Consider the following 17,733-nt stretch of genomic DNA (forward strand, 5'->3'; position numbering starts at 1 on the left):
TTCTGCACGTGTAGCAGCAATATTTGTGACTAGGCTGAGCTCCCAGGAAGAGCCCACATCTGTTAGCTTGTCCTTGAAATGAAAAACAAAACAAAACAAAAAACAGCCGAGAGTTTTTCACTCACACCGTATCAATGGGAAATAGATGTGCTAACTCGGCAGTATTTACCCGTTCACAAATGTTACCACTACACATCCGTGACGGCTCCGTTCCTGGTGCAAGGTGGCTGTGAGCCACATCGCCCAAGCCCAAGTGGTTACTTCCTACACGGGACCTTATTGCTGGGGGATGCTGGTAGTGTTGGCAGACAGCATCAAGAGGTCTCTTTTTTCCCCCTTGTTTTAAATTTCGGTTCCCATCCATACATTATGCTTTGTTCTAGTTCTCCTGTAGTTTTCAAATCAGTTCCCATCTTATGTACACCAAATTGAAGCTAAGGTTTGAAAATATTTTTTTCCTACAAGCCCTGAGAGTCAAGTAAACGTTCTTGCTCAATTTTAATAATCAATAGAGGCTTAATTGGCTTTTAATCTGTAACTCCTAACATCTCCTCTATTTTTTGGAAAATGTCTAGGACCACTTCTTAGTGTGGACTGTTAGAATATTACAGATATTTGACCTCGTGTGATCATGCTCTCCACGGCAGAGCAGATGGGTAAAACTAAGAATATAAGTACTTCAGATCTTCCGGAGGACTATTAAAGCAGTGTACTACTGTCGATATTTTTAATTCAGAAGTGAAGGATGTTTTTAATTTTAAGAAAACATTTCCAATATGACTGTGGCATTTAAGACACAAATTCAGCATGTGTAGAATGAGGATAAACTTTTGTATTTACATATTTAAATACATCTTCGTAAAACAAGGGAGAGTAACCTGGCTTCAGATTTTTAGTCTCATCACTATCGGTTAAGATGTCCAAGTTCAGGAAAGCTAGCCAGGTACACCAACAAAGAACTAATTCTCGTTTACTTTAGGGGATCATGCAAAATGAGTCTTTTTAATTTGCTACAGTGTGTATGTGTCCCTAGCATGAGCTGTTGGCTTATAGCTTCCCAGACACACCAGCCATTCACTTGGCCATGAGTCCAAATGACATACCAGGCCATTCCAATGAGGGGCGCTGAGTCTGGTCTTTCCTCCAAATATTTTTCCATGGCCAAATCCAACAATGAGTGAAAACAAAACCAGGAGATGTTTTCCAGACCCCCCCCCCAAAGAAACATGCACATACACTACATCTCACATGAATACACCAGAAGCTGACACTTTGGATTGAGCCTGAGGGGAAGAGAAGGCAAGCAGCACAGTCTTAGCAGGGGTGAGGGGCATCATGTCCTGAGGGTCGGGTGGTGTGGGACAGCATAACAGGGATTATTTTGAGGGGATGTTCAGCTTCAGAACAGGAGTCAGATAAGAGCAGAAAACAAGGTAGGGTAAATCGGTTTGGGAAATACAAACTAAAATTTGGTCACAAATGTCTAAGAGAGTCATTTCTTGAAAACTGCCTCCAGGCTCTTGTCTGATCCTGGCTATATGCCTGCTAGCTCCAGTCTGGCTCTCACTGAAAACCAGGCACCGGCCCAGCTCATTCACTCACAGAGTCCTCTTTGAACAAATGCTAACCATTGTCATTACAGGACTTTTAAAAACCATAATAAGCGTAGTGGGTGTCATTTAAGGTTACACAATGAAGGTGTGCCTGTGTGCCAATGGCTTGTGGTCTGTTCTGGGGCTACAACAGCTTTGCTGTGTTTGCTGTTCGTAGACATGCCTGGAAGGCCAATCTCAGCTCCATTCTGTCCCCCAGAAGTGGCTGGAACCAGGCCAGTCACACACGAGGGGCACAGGTCCACCCTTCCTCACTTGTCTTTGTTCAGATGCAAATTTTATAGTAGCCTCATCCAGAAGGATCTACAAAGTGTCCTAGGATAGGATTTAAGTAGTCCATATCCACCCCGCTATTCTTAAGTAATTACAACGACGTGGGAAGTGAACAGAATTTGGAGTCAGAGCCAAGCTGGAATTCTGGTTCTGACACTTACTAGCTGTGTTACCCTGAGTTACTCTGTGTGCCTCAGTTTCCTCCATCCATAGAAAGGGAGTAAGAATGCCTACATCTCACGAGGTGGTGAGAAATAAAGGTACACAGTAGGCACTCAATACAGGATAGTTACTATTCGTTTCTTTTTAGAGTTACTGTGGGACTCAAAACCTGACGAAGAGAGTAATTAAATGCATAATACTCCAGAGGAAGTTGAGTGTTGAGCTTGTAAAGCACTGTCACCAACAGAACGGCCCACAAGATCTAGGTGTGGGGAGATAATGCTCTTGCCCTGCTTGATGCGAATATAAGCTGGCAATCACTTGAGCAACGACTGTCTGATACAGAATTGGGTGAGGGAGCACAGCTGAGGCACTATGACCTTTTGGCATTTGCTTTGCTCTTCACAGTGATGTGCATATAGTGTTTTAAATGCTGGGCTGTACTCTGGACCAGTTTGCTGCAGTCAGTAAGTCCCCACTGCATTCTGATAAGGAAGCCACAAACCCCATACCATAGGGATGATTAATAAAATGGCCTTTACCCTCATTGGTGGTTTTGGCAGGAGAGGTAATCCTGAACAACCTGGTGGCTGATGAATCAGCAGGTCTGAGCTTACGCATAGGGTTGGCAAAGCATAAGCCAAGGTGTGGATACACTTTGGGCCTCCTATGTAAGGACTGGCTTGGATGAAGGGAGGATGAAATTCTGTTGTGTGAGAACGAAATTCTGTTGTGTGAGAATCATTGTGTTAAAAGCTCTAGGGTAGCCTAATGAGTCACAACTTTCACAGGAATTGTGTGTTGGTTTTCAAGTCTTACCCACATAACCCTGATTAATCCTAAAATGATAGATACATTATAAACCTTCAGTGAATTCTATCTAGGCTTTAAATACAAATGCAGATTTTAATGATTAATTCTTAATGTGACTATCCACTGTGGGAACAGACATCTCATATTAAAAGAGGAGATAAAGGAACCCTCTAAAATTGCCCTTGCAGCTTTGCACGTGCAACCAGGGGTGCTAAAGCATTTCCCCATCCAAATTGCGTTTAGTCATGCAGCTTCTGGGCAGACCTGCGTGCTGATTTTAAGAAATGTGAACTCTTCTCTGGGAGCCACATAAACTACTCAGCTGACCCAGGGGAGGTGAAACAACTCTTCCGGGGTACCATTTCACAAATTACTGACGCAAAAAAAAAAAAAAAAAAAAAGCTAAGTCCGTTGAGGTATAAAAGCCCTACCCCGTATGGGGCCAAAGTCATTCTGTTTTGGTTTCATGGCTGATACAAATTACAATCTGCCCACAAGCCTGAGGAAGATAGACAGGAGAAATAGGACTGCAGGTGAGCCAAGATTCCAAATAACATTCAAAATAGTCTTACCTGTCTTCCTGACGTTGGCCATCTTGAGAGCTACAGGTGAGGGTGGGATGTTTGAATGTGAGTGTATGTGTATGAGGTTCAGTGTGGGGAAGTGACAGAAGCAGAGGAACAGGGCAGGAGGGAAAGATGGGGTATAAAAGCAGGATATATTGTTGTGAGCAGGCAGGGTTATGCTTTACTTGCAGTATATGCAAATGTATGGATCAAATCAAAATGCAAGTAGGTCTAATCATTTTCTCAAACTATACATGTCTAAACTAAATGGTACACTGGAAGAGAAAGTCCACCTTATATGGGTGCTGAGAGTTAAGTACATATACATATTTTGGTATCTGTTAAATGCTGACCCAAGTCACAGCAAAAAGTAATCTGAAAGCCTATTCCATTCAGAGGAGGTAGTAACAGAGTCCATATTTCTTCTTTACGTTAGTTGTCCACAAAGTAGTCATACATAAACTGGACATTGCCCTCTAGGAAATCACTTTGATATTATAGAGAGTGAAAAAAATGGCATTAAGAGCTCTTGGAAATTCTCTCTGGCCTCTGAAGTTAGACTGAGCTATGGTGGATTGAGTAAATTCTAGAGTTTCTAAAATGTAGGGATACTCCGGTCTGTTCTTTTGTGAATCAAGAACATGTTTTCTGTCTGCTTCCTGATCTTTTGTGAAATGTGAGACAACAACCATCTTCCTAGCATAAAAAGTTCCTTGGATGTTTTGTGGAGAATCTGTAAAACACTTCTCAGCACAGGCCTTGTCTGGTGGCGAATGCTTGTACTGAATAAATAAAGCCTAAATTCATTCGATCCCACTCTCTTGTGGTCAAGAGTCTCTCAATAATTTTAAGTTCCATTAACTCACTGTTTTTACTTGAAGTAAAATTTCGCTACATTTCATTTGGTTTCTTTTCATGTTTTCCCTTAAGTTTTCGTATGCACTATGCACTCTTAAGGCAGGAAGTAGGAAAAATGCACTGTAAAACTGCTAAATTCTAGAAATTAAATTGTTCAGGTTAATAGTGCTTCTTTATTAGTGGAAAGTATATTTCATGCCCATAGAACACTACATAGCATAAAATGAAGAGAAAGCTACTAAAAAGCTCAAGATGGTGATGGGGGGGGGCATGCACTAAAAGGCAACCCTTTCAAATGGCTTCATTTGAAACATTCAGAAAAGAACTAGACTTGCTCACGAAGCCAGAAACAGAGATCAAAAGGCAGCAAATAAACAAGGACCCTTTCCACCTATGAGAACTTGTATTGGGAGATACAAGATAGAGAGCCAGTCACACTACAGTATTTGTATGTGCTGGGAGAGTTTGAAAAGGATATAAAATTAATTTATAAAATACCTAAAGTATGGTCCTTCAGTGTTTTTATTCACATCTTCTACCCACTTAGCTACATTATAGTCTCTTTTGAACCATGGGTTTAAATACCTGCAGAAAGCAATGGAAGGAACAAAGAAAGCAGAACAAGATAGAAAATCTGAAAATACACAGCACAAGCTTAGCAAGGATGTTCTTCACCCTCCAAATGCAAGTGACTATGGCAAATAAACCAGGATGGATGCCAGGGGTTATGAGGCAGTCTGTACAGTGACATGAGAATAAACTCGGCTACAACAAGGCTCGAGGCATTCTAGAATGTATTCAACATTTCAGGGAAAGCCTTGCCAGTGGTTTCCCCAAGGGAATCAGAAGCTATCTTCCAATCACAGTACTGTCAGAGGTACCATTCACCCACCTCCAAAGTGGCTTTTTCCAGGCCACCTCTCATTTGGCTCCTTGGTTTTCAAATGATAATGATGCTTTTTGAGAATATTCAGATGGCTGCAATTCCAACCTGGTCTTTGGGTATATAACACCCCAAGAACAATTAAAAGGAGCAAAGTTCTCTTTCCAATATGAAAAAAAAAAAAAGACTTTACATGGCTTCTGTCTCACTCCAGCTAGCAGACCCTAAGCTGGAGTTAACAAGAAAGGTGCTCCAGTTGGCTCTATAAGGAACAGGAAGGGTCCCATTCTTCTGATCCTGGAGCCCCAATACATATTAAGTGTGGGCCAAATAGGTCTCCAGGATCTTCAGGTTGGGTCCAGCAATTTAGATGTAGCTGCAATATTCCTTCTTTCTTTTATGCACTCCAGACTAAAGCATTTGTGTTCCCATTAGGAAATGGACCTCAGAAGTTGCCTTCTGAACGTCTCATCATGAATTATGTGAGTGACTGCCAGAGGATACGAATGACCTTCATAAGCATTTCCCTGATGGATCGATCTGGCAAAGTCTCCACCGGAATTACTGTGCAAAGGAAAATTTAAAAGGTGGTAAAATGGGAGTGCAAGTTGTTGGGTTTTTCTTTTGATTTGTTTCCTTTGATTTGAACCCAGGGAGCCAAGCAAAAACACATCCCCTTTCAGAATGTGCTCTTGTAAAATAAATACAGATTCAACAAATCCAGTGTTGGAACAATTTGGAGGTTTTACTGAATTTTCTCATTTAAAAAGTAACTTCTAGAGACACGTTAAATAACGAAGATGCAAGTTCTATCAAACTTTGCAAGTTATTTGGAAAGAAACCAGGGGAAAGATAAAATACACTATTCATTTGGGGTTAAACTTTGCTTCTTTCCACCATATTTGACTTTAGTTTGTAAATACATTTAAATCATGACTATGTTTCCAGTTATATAAACAAAATTAGATTACTTTTTCCATAGCCCTTTCCCTCATTTTTAGCTATAACCAATGAAGTTCCCTCCTAAGAGAAGGGTTTGGTTGCTTTTTATGTCTGTAAGACCATTTTTGCTAAGACAGTGTCCCCTGACTTGGGAACAACTCACATTAGTTTTGCCTTTAGCCACAATCATTGCCAACTTGCACTTTTCACAGAGATAGCCAATTAAAACTTGCATAAAAAATTTCCACTGAGACTTTGAACAAAAAGAAAAAATCAAAAAGCAAGTGCAGCCACAGATGAAGGCTAGTGAATGCTCGGGCCTGGGGAAAACTGGAGAAAAAGCCCATGCAGCTGTTATCAGGTGAAACATAGCCACACAGCAAACTGAGTCACCCACAGGCAGCTTCCAGGGGGAGACGTGTGTTCCTTTTACCGACAATCTTAGAAGCTCAAAGGGCGGACGCCATGGCTGTTTCGTGAAACCTACAGCTGCATGGCTTGGCTTGCATGTGATGGACCTTTCCCTCCATTTCAGGGAGCATCTCAGAAGGCTGTGATCACTTCACCAGAGGTCACGGAAGAGAGCTCTCAATGGTTGTTCCTTCTGGGGATCTGCCTGTGAAAGTGTCTTCACAGTGGGCTTCCTAGCATTTCTAGGTGGTGGTGGCAGAAGTGATGGGATTTTATCAAACTGCTATAAACCTGCCTATGTGGCTTGACTTGGCTTGTAGCGCAACATGCAAAAAAAAAATGCATTAGACAGGGGAGGAGAGCTCTTTGTGTTCTCCAGGATGGAAAGGCAGAGGAAAATTAGCTGGTGCTGGCTGGACCAGGACCATGTCCAAGCAGACGTTGGGGGTCAAAGATCAAATGACCCTGCTCTCAGCCAAGGAAGGGACTAGGAGGGAGATTAAGTGGCAGCCCAGAATGAAGGGGCAGGTGGAGACTGACCTGTGATCCAGACTCCCTGTCTGGGGGCTGTCAGAGCCCCCTGGGCTTATGCCTTGGGATGGGACTGTCTGGGCGAGGGAGTGCCCAGGCTCAGGTGCTTGGGGCTCCCTCCTGTAAAAACACAATATATAATACAAAGTCTAAGCCAAAACCTTTTTCACATCATGTACAACAGTGAGGAAGATGCAAAAACTTTGAGTGGAAAAATAATACAATAAACAAGGACATTTTATGTTGTTCATTAGCTGAGTATGCATTTGTGGTGAATGTTTTAATTCATGTCCTGATGTTTCATCATCCTTTGGGATGATGAGTACTAAAGGGGATGTTGAAATAATGGACTCGATGATACCTTTTAATCTAAAAAATAAAAAAAATACGTTTGTCTGTGGTAATTTGCTCCTCTTACAGTCCCACAAATTATAATGTTATATCAGAATCAAAAGGGATTATTTAGCAAATATGGAAAGTATTAAAAAAAAGACTGTCAACATCATTCCTGATATGCTATGTATTAGGATTCTTTAAAAAAAAAAAAAAAATATATATATAGTTATATAGTGCCCATACAATAAGGTATGTGAAAATAGTGGTCAACCTCACAGACTTGGTTCCATTTAATTAACATGAGTCATGTAACCCAAATATGAAAAGTCTGAAAAATCTGAGGGAGTCCTTAATACCTCCTCCTCACAAAGATGATTCCACTATGATGTCTTATTAAATATTATAGTGTTATCTCACAGGCAAGAGATTCCTTAAGGGCTATCTAGTATTACAATTTTTATCATATGATAGGAGCGGGAATTTTACAGAAAAGTTTTAAAAAGTAAGTGACCGTGCTAGAAAATACTGCATGAATCTTGCTAAACACCAAGTATTGTTTGGGTCCTAAATACATAGCTTTAATATAATGTTGGTTTACTTTCACTCAGGAGTTTTCAAAGCCTTCTTATAGGAAATGCTATTAAAATGCTAACCAGTACACAAAGGAAGTTCTGAAGAACATTTTGCAGTTTTATCTGTATTCTTCTGAGCAACTGAGATGAGCTAAGGCACTCTTGACCAAGTGACCTCATGCAAAACAAATCAAACGACATTCCAAGAGTTTATCCACAATGAGCCCTAAAGCATCCAAGCGCTTTGGGAATGTATAAGATAAACTCTAACAGATTAGTTATTCATGATGGGGTTCTATGATGCCATTCTGGACCATGCAATGGTATCACTGAAACCTATCTATTGTTTTTAAAATAAAGGATCCTCTAGCAAACTTTTGACAAGCCACTTACAAGACAATACCATCAGCAGGAGGTCCAAATTTCAGGGCACTGTTTTTATTCCTGGACTGAAAAAGGCAGGGTATATGATGGAAAAGCTAACATAAGTTTCTGACAAGCAGTTAACAAACACCTGCTATTCAGATTTTTTTGTTTTTTTTACGTATTAAGGCATGAAGAGGCAATAGTGATCCTGAAAACAGTAACTAGCACTGCAGTGAGAAAGCAGTTTTTAAAAAGCTTAGGTAGGTCAAAAAAATATGGTTAATTGAAACCTGGTGGCAAGGTCCAGAAGGATACCGAGGGTGTGTTTGATTCCTCCACGTGAGGTAAAGGTTTGAGGAAGCTTGATTTTGCTGTATTTTCTTAAGTGAAGAAACAAACAAAAAGTGTGTGGTGCTTACCTCATTAGAAATAACTTTAAATGTAACTTCTGATCCACCCCCCCCCCCACTTAAAAAAAAATGTGTGGCTATCGTTTAAAATAGATAGTGTTGCATATAGTGACAATGATTCCGTTAAAGAGCAAGTTTTGGTTAAGTGCCCTTTTAAATATCCTCAGAAGGAAGATTTAAAAGGGCATACATATTCCATTAGTCTGAGAGAATGCTTAGATTGCGGCGGTTTCACACTGTGAGCAGTCTCATGCTCTGGGACGGTGGGAATTTTCCCCTGATGCTTCTAGGCTGTGTGAATACTGGGAAGAGGAAGGGTGACCCCTCTGAAATGGCTGGACCCCGGGCGATGAGAAGAAAGGAATGTTATCAAAATTCCCTTCAAGAGGAACCAAGACACCACAATGGCAGGTTACTGGAGGAAAAAGCCTGCAGCGAGGGTGGGACCCCCACTATCAGTGAATATTGGTTTGGGCACAGTTGCGGAGATGCCTATGTAAAAGAGAAAAGCCAAGGTTAATTTTAAACCGGCAAAAAGTAATTAAAAAGACAAAACCAAGACCAGAGGCATGGTTTACAGTTCTTTGATGATCTCGTTAATTAACTCTGCACACTAATTGCACAGGACCTTGGAATGCCTTTTTCCATGAGAGGTTTAGACTTACTCAGTTGAATTAGACCGAGGTCTAAATCGTTTGCCTCTGATTTTCTTTCTGTTGCCTCCCAGGTTACCTGAAAAAGACGGTTTATGGCTAGATTTGAATATAAATAAACAATTGCTGTATGTGTAATCACAGGGTATTTCAAGTGGTGTAATTCACAGCCAGTCCCTCCCGGAACACAGGGCTGAAAAGTACTGTACAGCCTTCTCAATGTGTCCAGGGCAGTGGTGCTATTGAATCCCATCATTTCCCATCCAAGAAAAAAGAAAGGGGTTCTCATAATAAGTGCCCCCTTCGCTGTTGGGAGAAGAACTAAAGAGCGTACATGAAAAAACCAATCTTTACAACCAAGAATGACAAAACGCAGAATTTGGGTTCTGCAAACAGATGCGCTAGCTGTTCAGAATGCCACCCTATACCTTGCCAAGAGTTACTTCGAGGCCGTCCGTTTTCACAGATGTCTGAAATATGTTTTGTGTCCGGAATCCTTTCACTCCAAGAATGAGAAAGCCCATTCGACCTGAAATTGAAAGTGTGTATATACTGTTCAAAAACAGAATCAAGTGAATTTAGTTTTAAAATCAGTAAGCAAGATTTCTAAGCATTACTGTGCATTAAATAAATCAAGAAAGAAAAAAATCTGAAATGAAAGAATGAAGAGAACATGAAAGTCTTCATGAAGAAGGCAGAATTACACAACATTCAATTTAAGAAAAGTCAAATACAATGGAACCCCATTACAACAGTTTACAATGGAAAAGTATCAGCATACCATGCAAGCCAATTACATTCCCAACAACCACATATAGCAAATTCACTTCATAGTTCAGATATATAACCCGGGCAGAAGAGTTATAATGGGGTCCCACTATAGATGTTTCTTAATTGTAAAGCAATGATTGTCATTCAAATATTATGAGAACATGGACTTCCAAGAGATTTCATTAAGATCTGTTCAATTGAACCTGCTCAACCTTTATCAAAGTAATATTTAGGTTTTCTTAAACAACAAGACTGTTTTCTGAGAATTGGCATTTTCTCCACAAATATGGTCCCCCCTAAAATGTAGTCCTGTTAGTTAATTGCCCAATAACCGAACTGAATCAAATGTTTATCATGGAAGTGTCTCTCACAAAGCCCATGTACCATTAAGCCCTTTTGCTACTTGTGTCCTGACATCTTAAATAAATTGTCTGTAAGAAGCAAAACCTACACACCTACCTATACCACATAAGAAAAGTATTTTGACAAGCTAAATGTACTTAGGAGGAGTCACATAATTTGATACCATCTTTAACTACTTAAAAGTCACAACCCTCTCTTCTAATATCTGGGAATTATTCACATCAATATTTTAAGCTCTTCTTGAGGTACTTTAGAAAGCAGCACTATATTTAAAATCTTCTCCACACATCATTCCAGTTAATCGCTAATAATGTCTATTTTAAAAGGAGCCTTCTATTGATGAATGAAAATAAATGGAACTCAGCACAATTATTAGACATTAATTCCCCAGATAAGGAGTTTTACAACATAATTTGCTAATTATAGAATGAATCCTATTTTGTCCAGAAGGACAACAGAAATTCTGCTGGAATCCATTGATTTCTCTACCTATTGACCATGTTACTTAATTTAAAACTAAATACTTGACCACAAAAATATTTATATACAGAATTTAGATAAACCTTATTCTCTTAGCCAAAAAAAACCCCAATAAAAAAAAATTTGAACATCATTCTATAGATCTGTACTCCTTGTGCAAAAACTAATATTTTTATTTTTGCTCTAAGCCATGTTATCTGAGTAAAAACAATCGTTAATGCTTAAGACAGTTTCACATAAAGAAGAGCTCCCAGATCTACTGATCTCCTTTCTGTTCTCCTTTGTGATTGCTTATAGAGTGAGATCCATTGAAAATTTTTATAGATGATTCACTCTATACAGAATTTCAGAAGAGATCACGTTTCTTCTAAATAAACTAGAAATTCCCCTTAGTCTCCAAAGTGCCTACTGTGCCCAAAGCTATCTTTTTTTTTTTTTTTTTTCCTACACTTTACACCCCTATCACCAATTTTAAAGAAACTCTTCCACAGGAACATTTTAGCTTTCTTCAATGTGAGTGTAGGTCTCATTTCCTAAAACATTCCAACTATTTATTTCTTCTACCAGTTTATTTTATTAAGCGATTAATAAAGCATGCAGAATTTTAACTGGTCTTATACACCTTAAGATCCTGGAGCAAGAATATAACATCAAAGTTTAAGACATATAAATAATATATTAACCCCACTTGTCCTGTTATAAAACCCCAGCAAATATTAAATATCCTTAATTTGGCAACCGAGCTCTAAATTAGAAACTCTAGAAATAATCATTCCAGGAATAAAAGGCAAAATCATAATATTCAAATATATGATTCACAGAGAAGCGATCTTTTTTTCACAGCAAGCTTAGCTTCGGTATATTTAAAATTTAAAAATATTCAACGCAGCATTTATAGTACCAAGTTAACAACTGCTTTACTGAAGCATGACAGTAACCTTTTTCTTTGACTACCCAACATGACATAAAGCTCACCATTTAAAATTTTATAAATTACCATGTATCGTTTCTTAAGCCGTATAAGAGCAAGATAGAAAAACCCTAGGAGTTCTATGTAGATTTAGGGTTGTTATTGGTTTAGTTTAGTTTTGGTTCAATTTCTGGCCTGATTTGTTTAACAAGTGGTTCTGAGCATATGGCATTTTGAAGTGCAGTAATCAAAGAACAAAGGATACTATTTTTTTAACATTCAAGAAAGAAGGAAGAAGTAATCAAACCTGCTGCAAAATAATGAAATGTTCTGACTAATGGAATAATGTGTGATGGAACAGGTAGAAATCTGAAAATGCGACAGAAAAGCAGACCTCTTCTTAGAACTAGATGCTGAGTTTGTGCTGACTCCGGGAGGAATGTCGCTATAAAAAGAGTCGCCATCTCCAGGCTTTTTTACATAATCTCCCTGGGGTAACTGTCTAAGGCATAATAAACATTTCAGAGTCAGAAAACAAGACACACACATGAACACAGACATATACAAATATTATTTTAGGGAAAAAAAAGGTAGGGATAATGATCTACATGAATCAAATCTATAACAACATGTAAGATTATTAATAAATGTGACAAGTTAAAGTCATTCTAACTGTAGAGGTCAGAAAGGCAATCACTGGTCTATACAGTCTGGATGAAGAAAGCCTTGCTTCAGGGGAAAAATATGGAAAGATGGGGTTTTTCATTGTAACTTGATTATACTTGGAGATGTTGACTGAAGTTCTGTCTTTAAAAAAAAAAAAAATGGTGCTGAAGGAAACATGTTGGGACAGTCTTGACCCCAGATAAGGCATAGTCTTCTTCACTGTGGTCAATACACTATTCATGATTTCTAAACATTATATAATGTAACCTTAAGACCAATTAAGTCTTAAAATAACTTGAGGGATTTCTAAGCCATTTTCTATAATTTAATCCAAATAAACTCTTATTAGAGTAATCTGTTCAACCCAGATCTTCACTGTTCATTTAGGAGAAATATGAAGAAACTTAAAGAGACTCAAACACCAATCAAAACCGTAGTTCTATACCTGCACAGTAGAATATGTAAAGGGAGATAATCCCCAAGAAGAAGAAGGGGTTGAAAAATAAATGAATTTTGTTGAGACTATAGGAAGATACTTATAGGTAGGTGGTGGGTGACCTTGGTTCTCTATCTTCACTGTAGAAGGAACACAACAAAGGAAGATCTGTTTAATCTATACTCTTATTGACCTCACTTGTTCTGATTTTGAATTAACTAAGATTAGAACAGATTTTTAATACTTTTCCTGAGGGAGGAGGATAGAAAACTCTAGAATGGACCACCTAGTCAACCTCAATAGCTAATCTGATTATCCCCCAATGCCTGGCCCCCAAACAGCCACCTGTATCCAAAACTTGATTCAGTTCCATTCAGTACCATTGTGGGAGGTGCTGGATTGAGAATTTTAAACAGAGTTATACTTCAATACGTTTCCAACAAAGGCCAAATCTGCTAATTCCTTTTCCTACTTGATTTTTCCTTAGTGAGAATGCTTACCTTGGTTACTTGCTGATGCTAAATTCTATCTTTAAAAATGTCACTCTCAGATGTTTGCTTGCTTGTACCAATTCCTATTCCGTTTGAAACGTTGACAACACTTGGTCATTTGTTCTTTTGAATTACTTGAATACCTCTCTCATATTATTTCAATCCTATATACTCACACATTTCCACAAATCTAAAAAATTTTTTTCAACCCATACAAAGCATATATATAAATTTGTGTGATCCTCCCCTTTGAAGAAAGTCAAATTTCTCATTAGATTTGTAAGACTAATTTTACCTAGAACTCTGTGATACATATTCTTTCGAAATATTTCTAACCCCTTAAGTGGCTTCAGCTCATAACTACAGCTTTTTTTCATTTTCCCAGTATATTATACAAAAAATAATATATAAAAAATATACAAAATAATATACAAAAAATAATAAAATTTCCCCATATTCATAATGTTAATAATACAGGACAAATGATAGATATTGTTACGCAAGAGATTTTTTAATCCCTGGAATCACATTTTCTGCCTTGCCTCCTATGAGTAAAACATTCTGTCAATGCTTGAAAAAAAAATTATCTCAAGAAACTCAGAGTTCTGTAAGTCGCCTCAGGGAGGAAACTTTCCTTTTGGATCATACTAATATTTATAAAAGAATGCCAGAGAATATCCCATCAACATCAATTTCCAACAATAATCTTTATGGTTAACAAATCCTTGTTCTCATCATTACCTTTAATAATAATCTGTATAAGCTGAAAAGATGTGCCTCATTAAATTCAAATAAAATAAATACAAATTCCCATTAATCCATCCCCCAAACTACCTTTTCATTACATGGTGCTGTTATTCAGGTATTTACCAAGAGCTCCCTTGGCTGATGCTGCAGGCTTAAACGGACTACCTCTCGATGGGCCTAGTTTTGTTGTTGGTTTTGGTTTTTTTTTAACTCTGCACATTTCACGACTCCTTCAGTGTAATTTCTCCACAGCGCATGGTCATCTTCCACAAAATGCACAAAAATTCTAAACACCAAACATATCATAAACTGTGGGCTTCAGTCAAGGGGTTGGAAGGGAGTTAAAGTTCAGTTAAAGTTCGGTGAACTTCTGGGGTGTGGCCTTATTTTTATCCTGATGGGCAGATTAGATTCTTAGTGGTTTCTATTAGGAAGACTCCAAAATACAGAAACTATGCTGCATTCCCCTTAGAATGAATGTAACTTTCTTCACATAGTAATGAATAACAATGTTAATGATAGATTAAGAATTTTGTTAAAGATGTCTTAAGAATAATATTTAACATTCTTCACTGGCCAGAAATTTATCCTTTTTTCAATATCCATTCCAGATTACAACAAATGTATTTCTTCTTGTTTAACCTTTAGTGAAGATAGAGAATATCAGGTCCCCATGATCAATAAAATAACATTTCATCATTTGTTATATAAGATTATAAATGACTAACTAAATGATTCTTTAAGGTTTTTAAATTGCATTTATTTTTCTAGTCTTTATGGCTTTCTGAAATCTTAATTTTGCTCGTCTCATGGAATTTTGAATCATGAAGTGATTACTACATTAGATGGCCTGACCAGTGCCAAGTTTTGTCATGGGATCATTACCTCATATTTCTCACATTATATGCAAATATTGTAGATATGCACATGAATTTTTATAAATAATGACTAAAAGAAAATAAAAGCTTATTTAACTAAATTATTTTTCCTCAGAAAGGAGCCCTGTTCTGAGGGAAGTCTGTCTGGTCTTTCCTTAAAGGTCCAATGAACCATAATATTTAACTTTAATCCTTACAGAGACTCAAAATGAGAACACAATGAAAAAAACTTAATTAAGTCTTAACCTTAATGCTAAAGGAGGCATTTCTCCAATGCTTTGTTGTTGTCTGGACTGTCTGATATTAGAATCGTTACTTTATTGTTTTAAGAAATATTGTGTAATGTGTACCAAGTCACACTGACAGATGCATGAATATCATTTAAATAATAATAATAATAATAATAATATAAAAACAAAATAGGTTCAAAAAAAAAGAGGGAGGGAGGTTCACAAGCAGAAAATAAACTGGCTAAAACAGGTGAGAGAGAAAAGAAATGGGGAAGGGGGTTTCTGCTTAAGGTACAGATGAGGAGATATGATCTAATTATTTATTCCATTTCACATTAATCATAATGATGTGTGCTCATTTCAGACAAAGGAAGAGAATATTTCAGCTGAATACGGATGTTTTATAAATCCAAGTTCAAATGAATGTTTTCTTATTCTATCGCTACTTGCAAACCTATCTGAAAACTAAAGCTCAAACTTATAATTCTTGTTATAAGAATTGGTACAAGCTCAGTTGATCTCGGGGTTATGAGTTAGAGCCTCATACTGGGTGTAAAGATTGCTTAAAAACAAAATCTTAAAAAAACAAACACAGAGTATACCGCTGCTAAACCCTAAAGCAATTATGATAGCATCAGCTGAAAATAATATGGAAGTCTTCTTTCCTGAAGATTTTAAAGAAAAAGATCATTAGCCATCCTTCCAACTACATGATGTATAAAAGAACTCTCCATGGTTCCTGGGTGACATGGTTCTACCTTTCATAAGGTGACACTGGCAGATGTAAAGTGATACCGTTCATGCACGGGGTTCTGCTTCCACTGAGCCCCAGAATAGTTTAATACTTAATAATGTTTTTATTAAGCAGTTTGTAAGCAAAAAGAAAACAAAGGGTTTGCTTCTTGTCTTTTTGTCAGACTTGCGATTAAACCTATCATGCCAGGTTATTAAGCTCCTTCACAGAATGACTTGCCTGACTTCTCCAATAACTTGAAAGTTATGCCTAATGGCATTTCTGAGCCACTATAACATTAATAAGGATCCGATAACTGGCTATATGTTTAATACGGTCTTCCATTTTGTGTCAAAGCAAACCTTTATGTTCACCAATACTTGCACCAGGTCAACCAGTATGTGCGGGCCTCATTCATGTGGGTGAATGCTGCCTTTCTCTGTGAGAACAACCACATCCACGTCCTTCATTTGAACATCAGAGAAACACAAAGTCTTCAGAGACCACATACTAAGAACTTCCCTTACTATGATGCTTTACCGATTACACAGAACTTTATCTGATTTTAAAGTTGTGGAGAATTTAAGTGATTTCCCAAGAAATCATATCCTAGCAAGTGAATTTCTCATTCCTTGTCACTTGGTCCTCCCACCATGGAACCTCAAAGGGAAACTTTAAATTTAAAGACAAAGACAACTCAAATTTCTTATTTCTATTTCCTAGCATCTTTGGAACTGAACACACCTTTCTGAACATCTAAGCTATTTGTATAAGACTATGAATTTCTTAATGCTTGCCTTGGTCCATTGGCCTTTCCACCTGCTCTACTGGCAGAAAGGAAAACCCTTCAGAAGATATTTATACATTTGTGACTTGCTGATCTAAAGACCATTATTTGCTACTTCTTCATTTTGAGAATTATTCTACAAGTCTAAGGCTCACTAGGTACGGACAAGGGCAAAAATAAATAAATATTGTAATGAAATATATCAAAATACATAAAATAAATATCTGTCAAAGATGTGACCACTCTCAAAATATGAACTAGATTCCAAAACAGTAACCAGATTGGTAAAATGATGACTCAGCAATGCCAGGAGGCATGAAATTAGAGCAGACACATAAAAGAAATTCTTAATGCAAAAATGTTCTCAACTGTACGTACCTGTGCAGATATTGAGTATAAGAAGTTGGTACACAGTTCTGCAACAATATTAAATTACCTTATAGCCTTAGCTATTACAGAAATGAGGCTGAGTCATCAATATTTGATCTTATTAGCCTAATTTTATTTTTCATTGGAGAAAGCCACCAAACTTAGATTTCTCATATGACCTATCAAATTCTATCCAAAAGACAGCTTAAAAGATTCCAGCTCTTCTCCAGTGACCCAAGACACAAGAGTTTTAAACATGTCAAGGAGAAATCTAGTTAGTTGTTTTTTAAACTTAATTCATTTTGTCTCAGGTTTGCTTTTTCCATTAATGATAAGTTAGTTAGTTACGCCAGGACTGGATGAGTATTTTCTAATATCTATGCTAACTGACCAGGATCTCAGTTGGTTCCCCATGAGCACATTTAAAGAGACTGTAGACACTTATGGCTAAAGTCTTACAGGAATTTTAAATTACAACATGGA

General features: G+C 37.7%; 1 protein-coding gene across 1 annotated transcript in view; it reads right to left on the reverse strand.

Annotated features, from left to right (window-relative positions):
* The window catches only part of ADAM22 (ADAM metallopeptidase domain 22), a 213,965-nt gene that overhangs the window by 10,907 nt on the left and 185,325 nt on the right, over positions 1 to 17,733 (reverse strand). Inside the window, exons 27-30 of the mRNA XM_040644568.1 lie at positions 12,308 to 12,415; positions 9,818 to 9,918; positions 9,402 to 9,468; positions 7,062 to 7,172 (exon numbers count right to left, since the gene is read on the reverse strand). Coding sequence (XP_040500502.1) covers positions 7,062 to 7,172; positions 9,402 to 9,468; positions 9,818 to 9,918; positions 12,308 to 12,415 — 387 coding nt within the window. The remainder of the gene's footprint in view (positions 1 to 7,061; positions 7,173 to 9,401; positions 9,469 to 9,817; positions 9,919 to 12,307; positions 12,416 to 17,733) is intronic.

This window comes from Ursus maritimus, unplaced genomic scaffold (genome assembly GCF_017311325.1).
Source record: "Ursus maritimus isolate PB19 unplaced genomic scaffold, ASM1731132v1 scaffold_3, whole genome shotgun sequence".
NCBI lineage: Eukaryota > Metazoa > Chordata > Mammalia > Carnivora > Ursidae > Ursus > Ursus maritimus.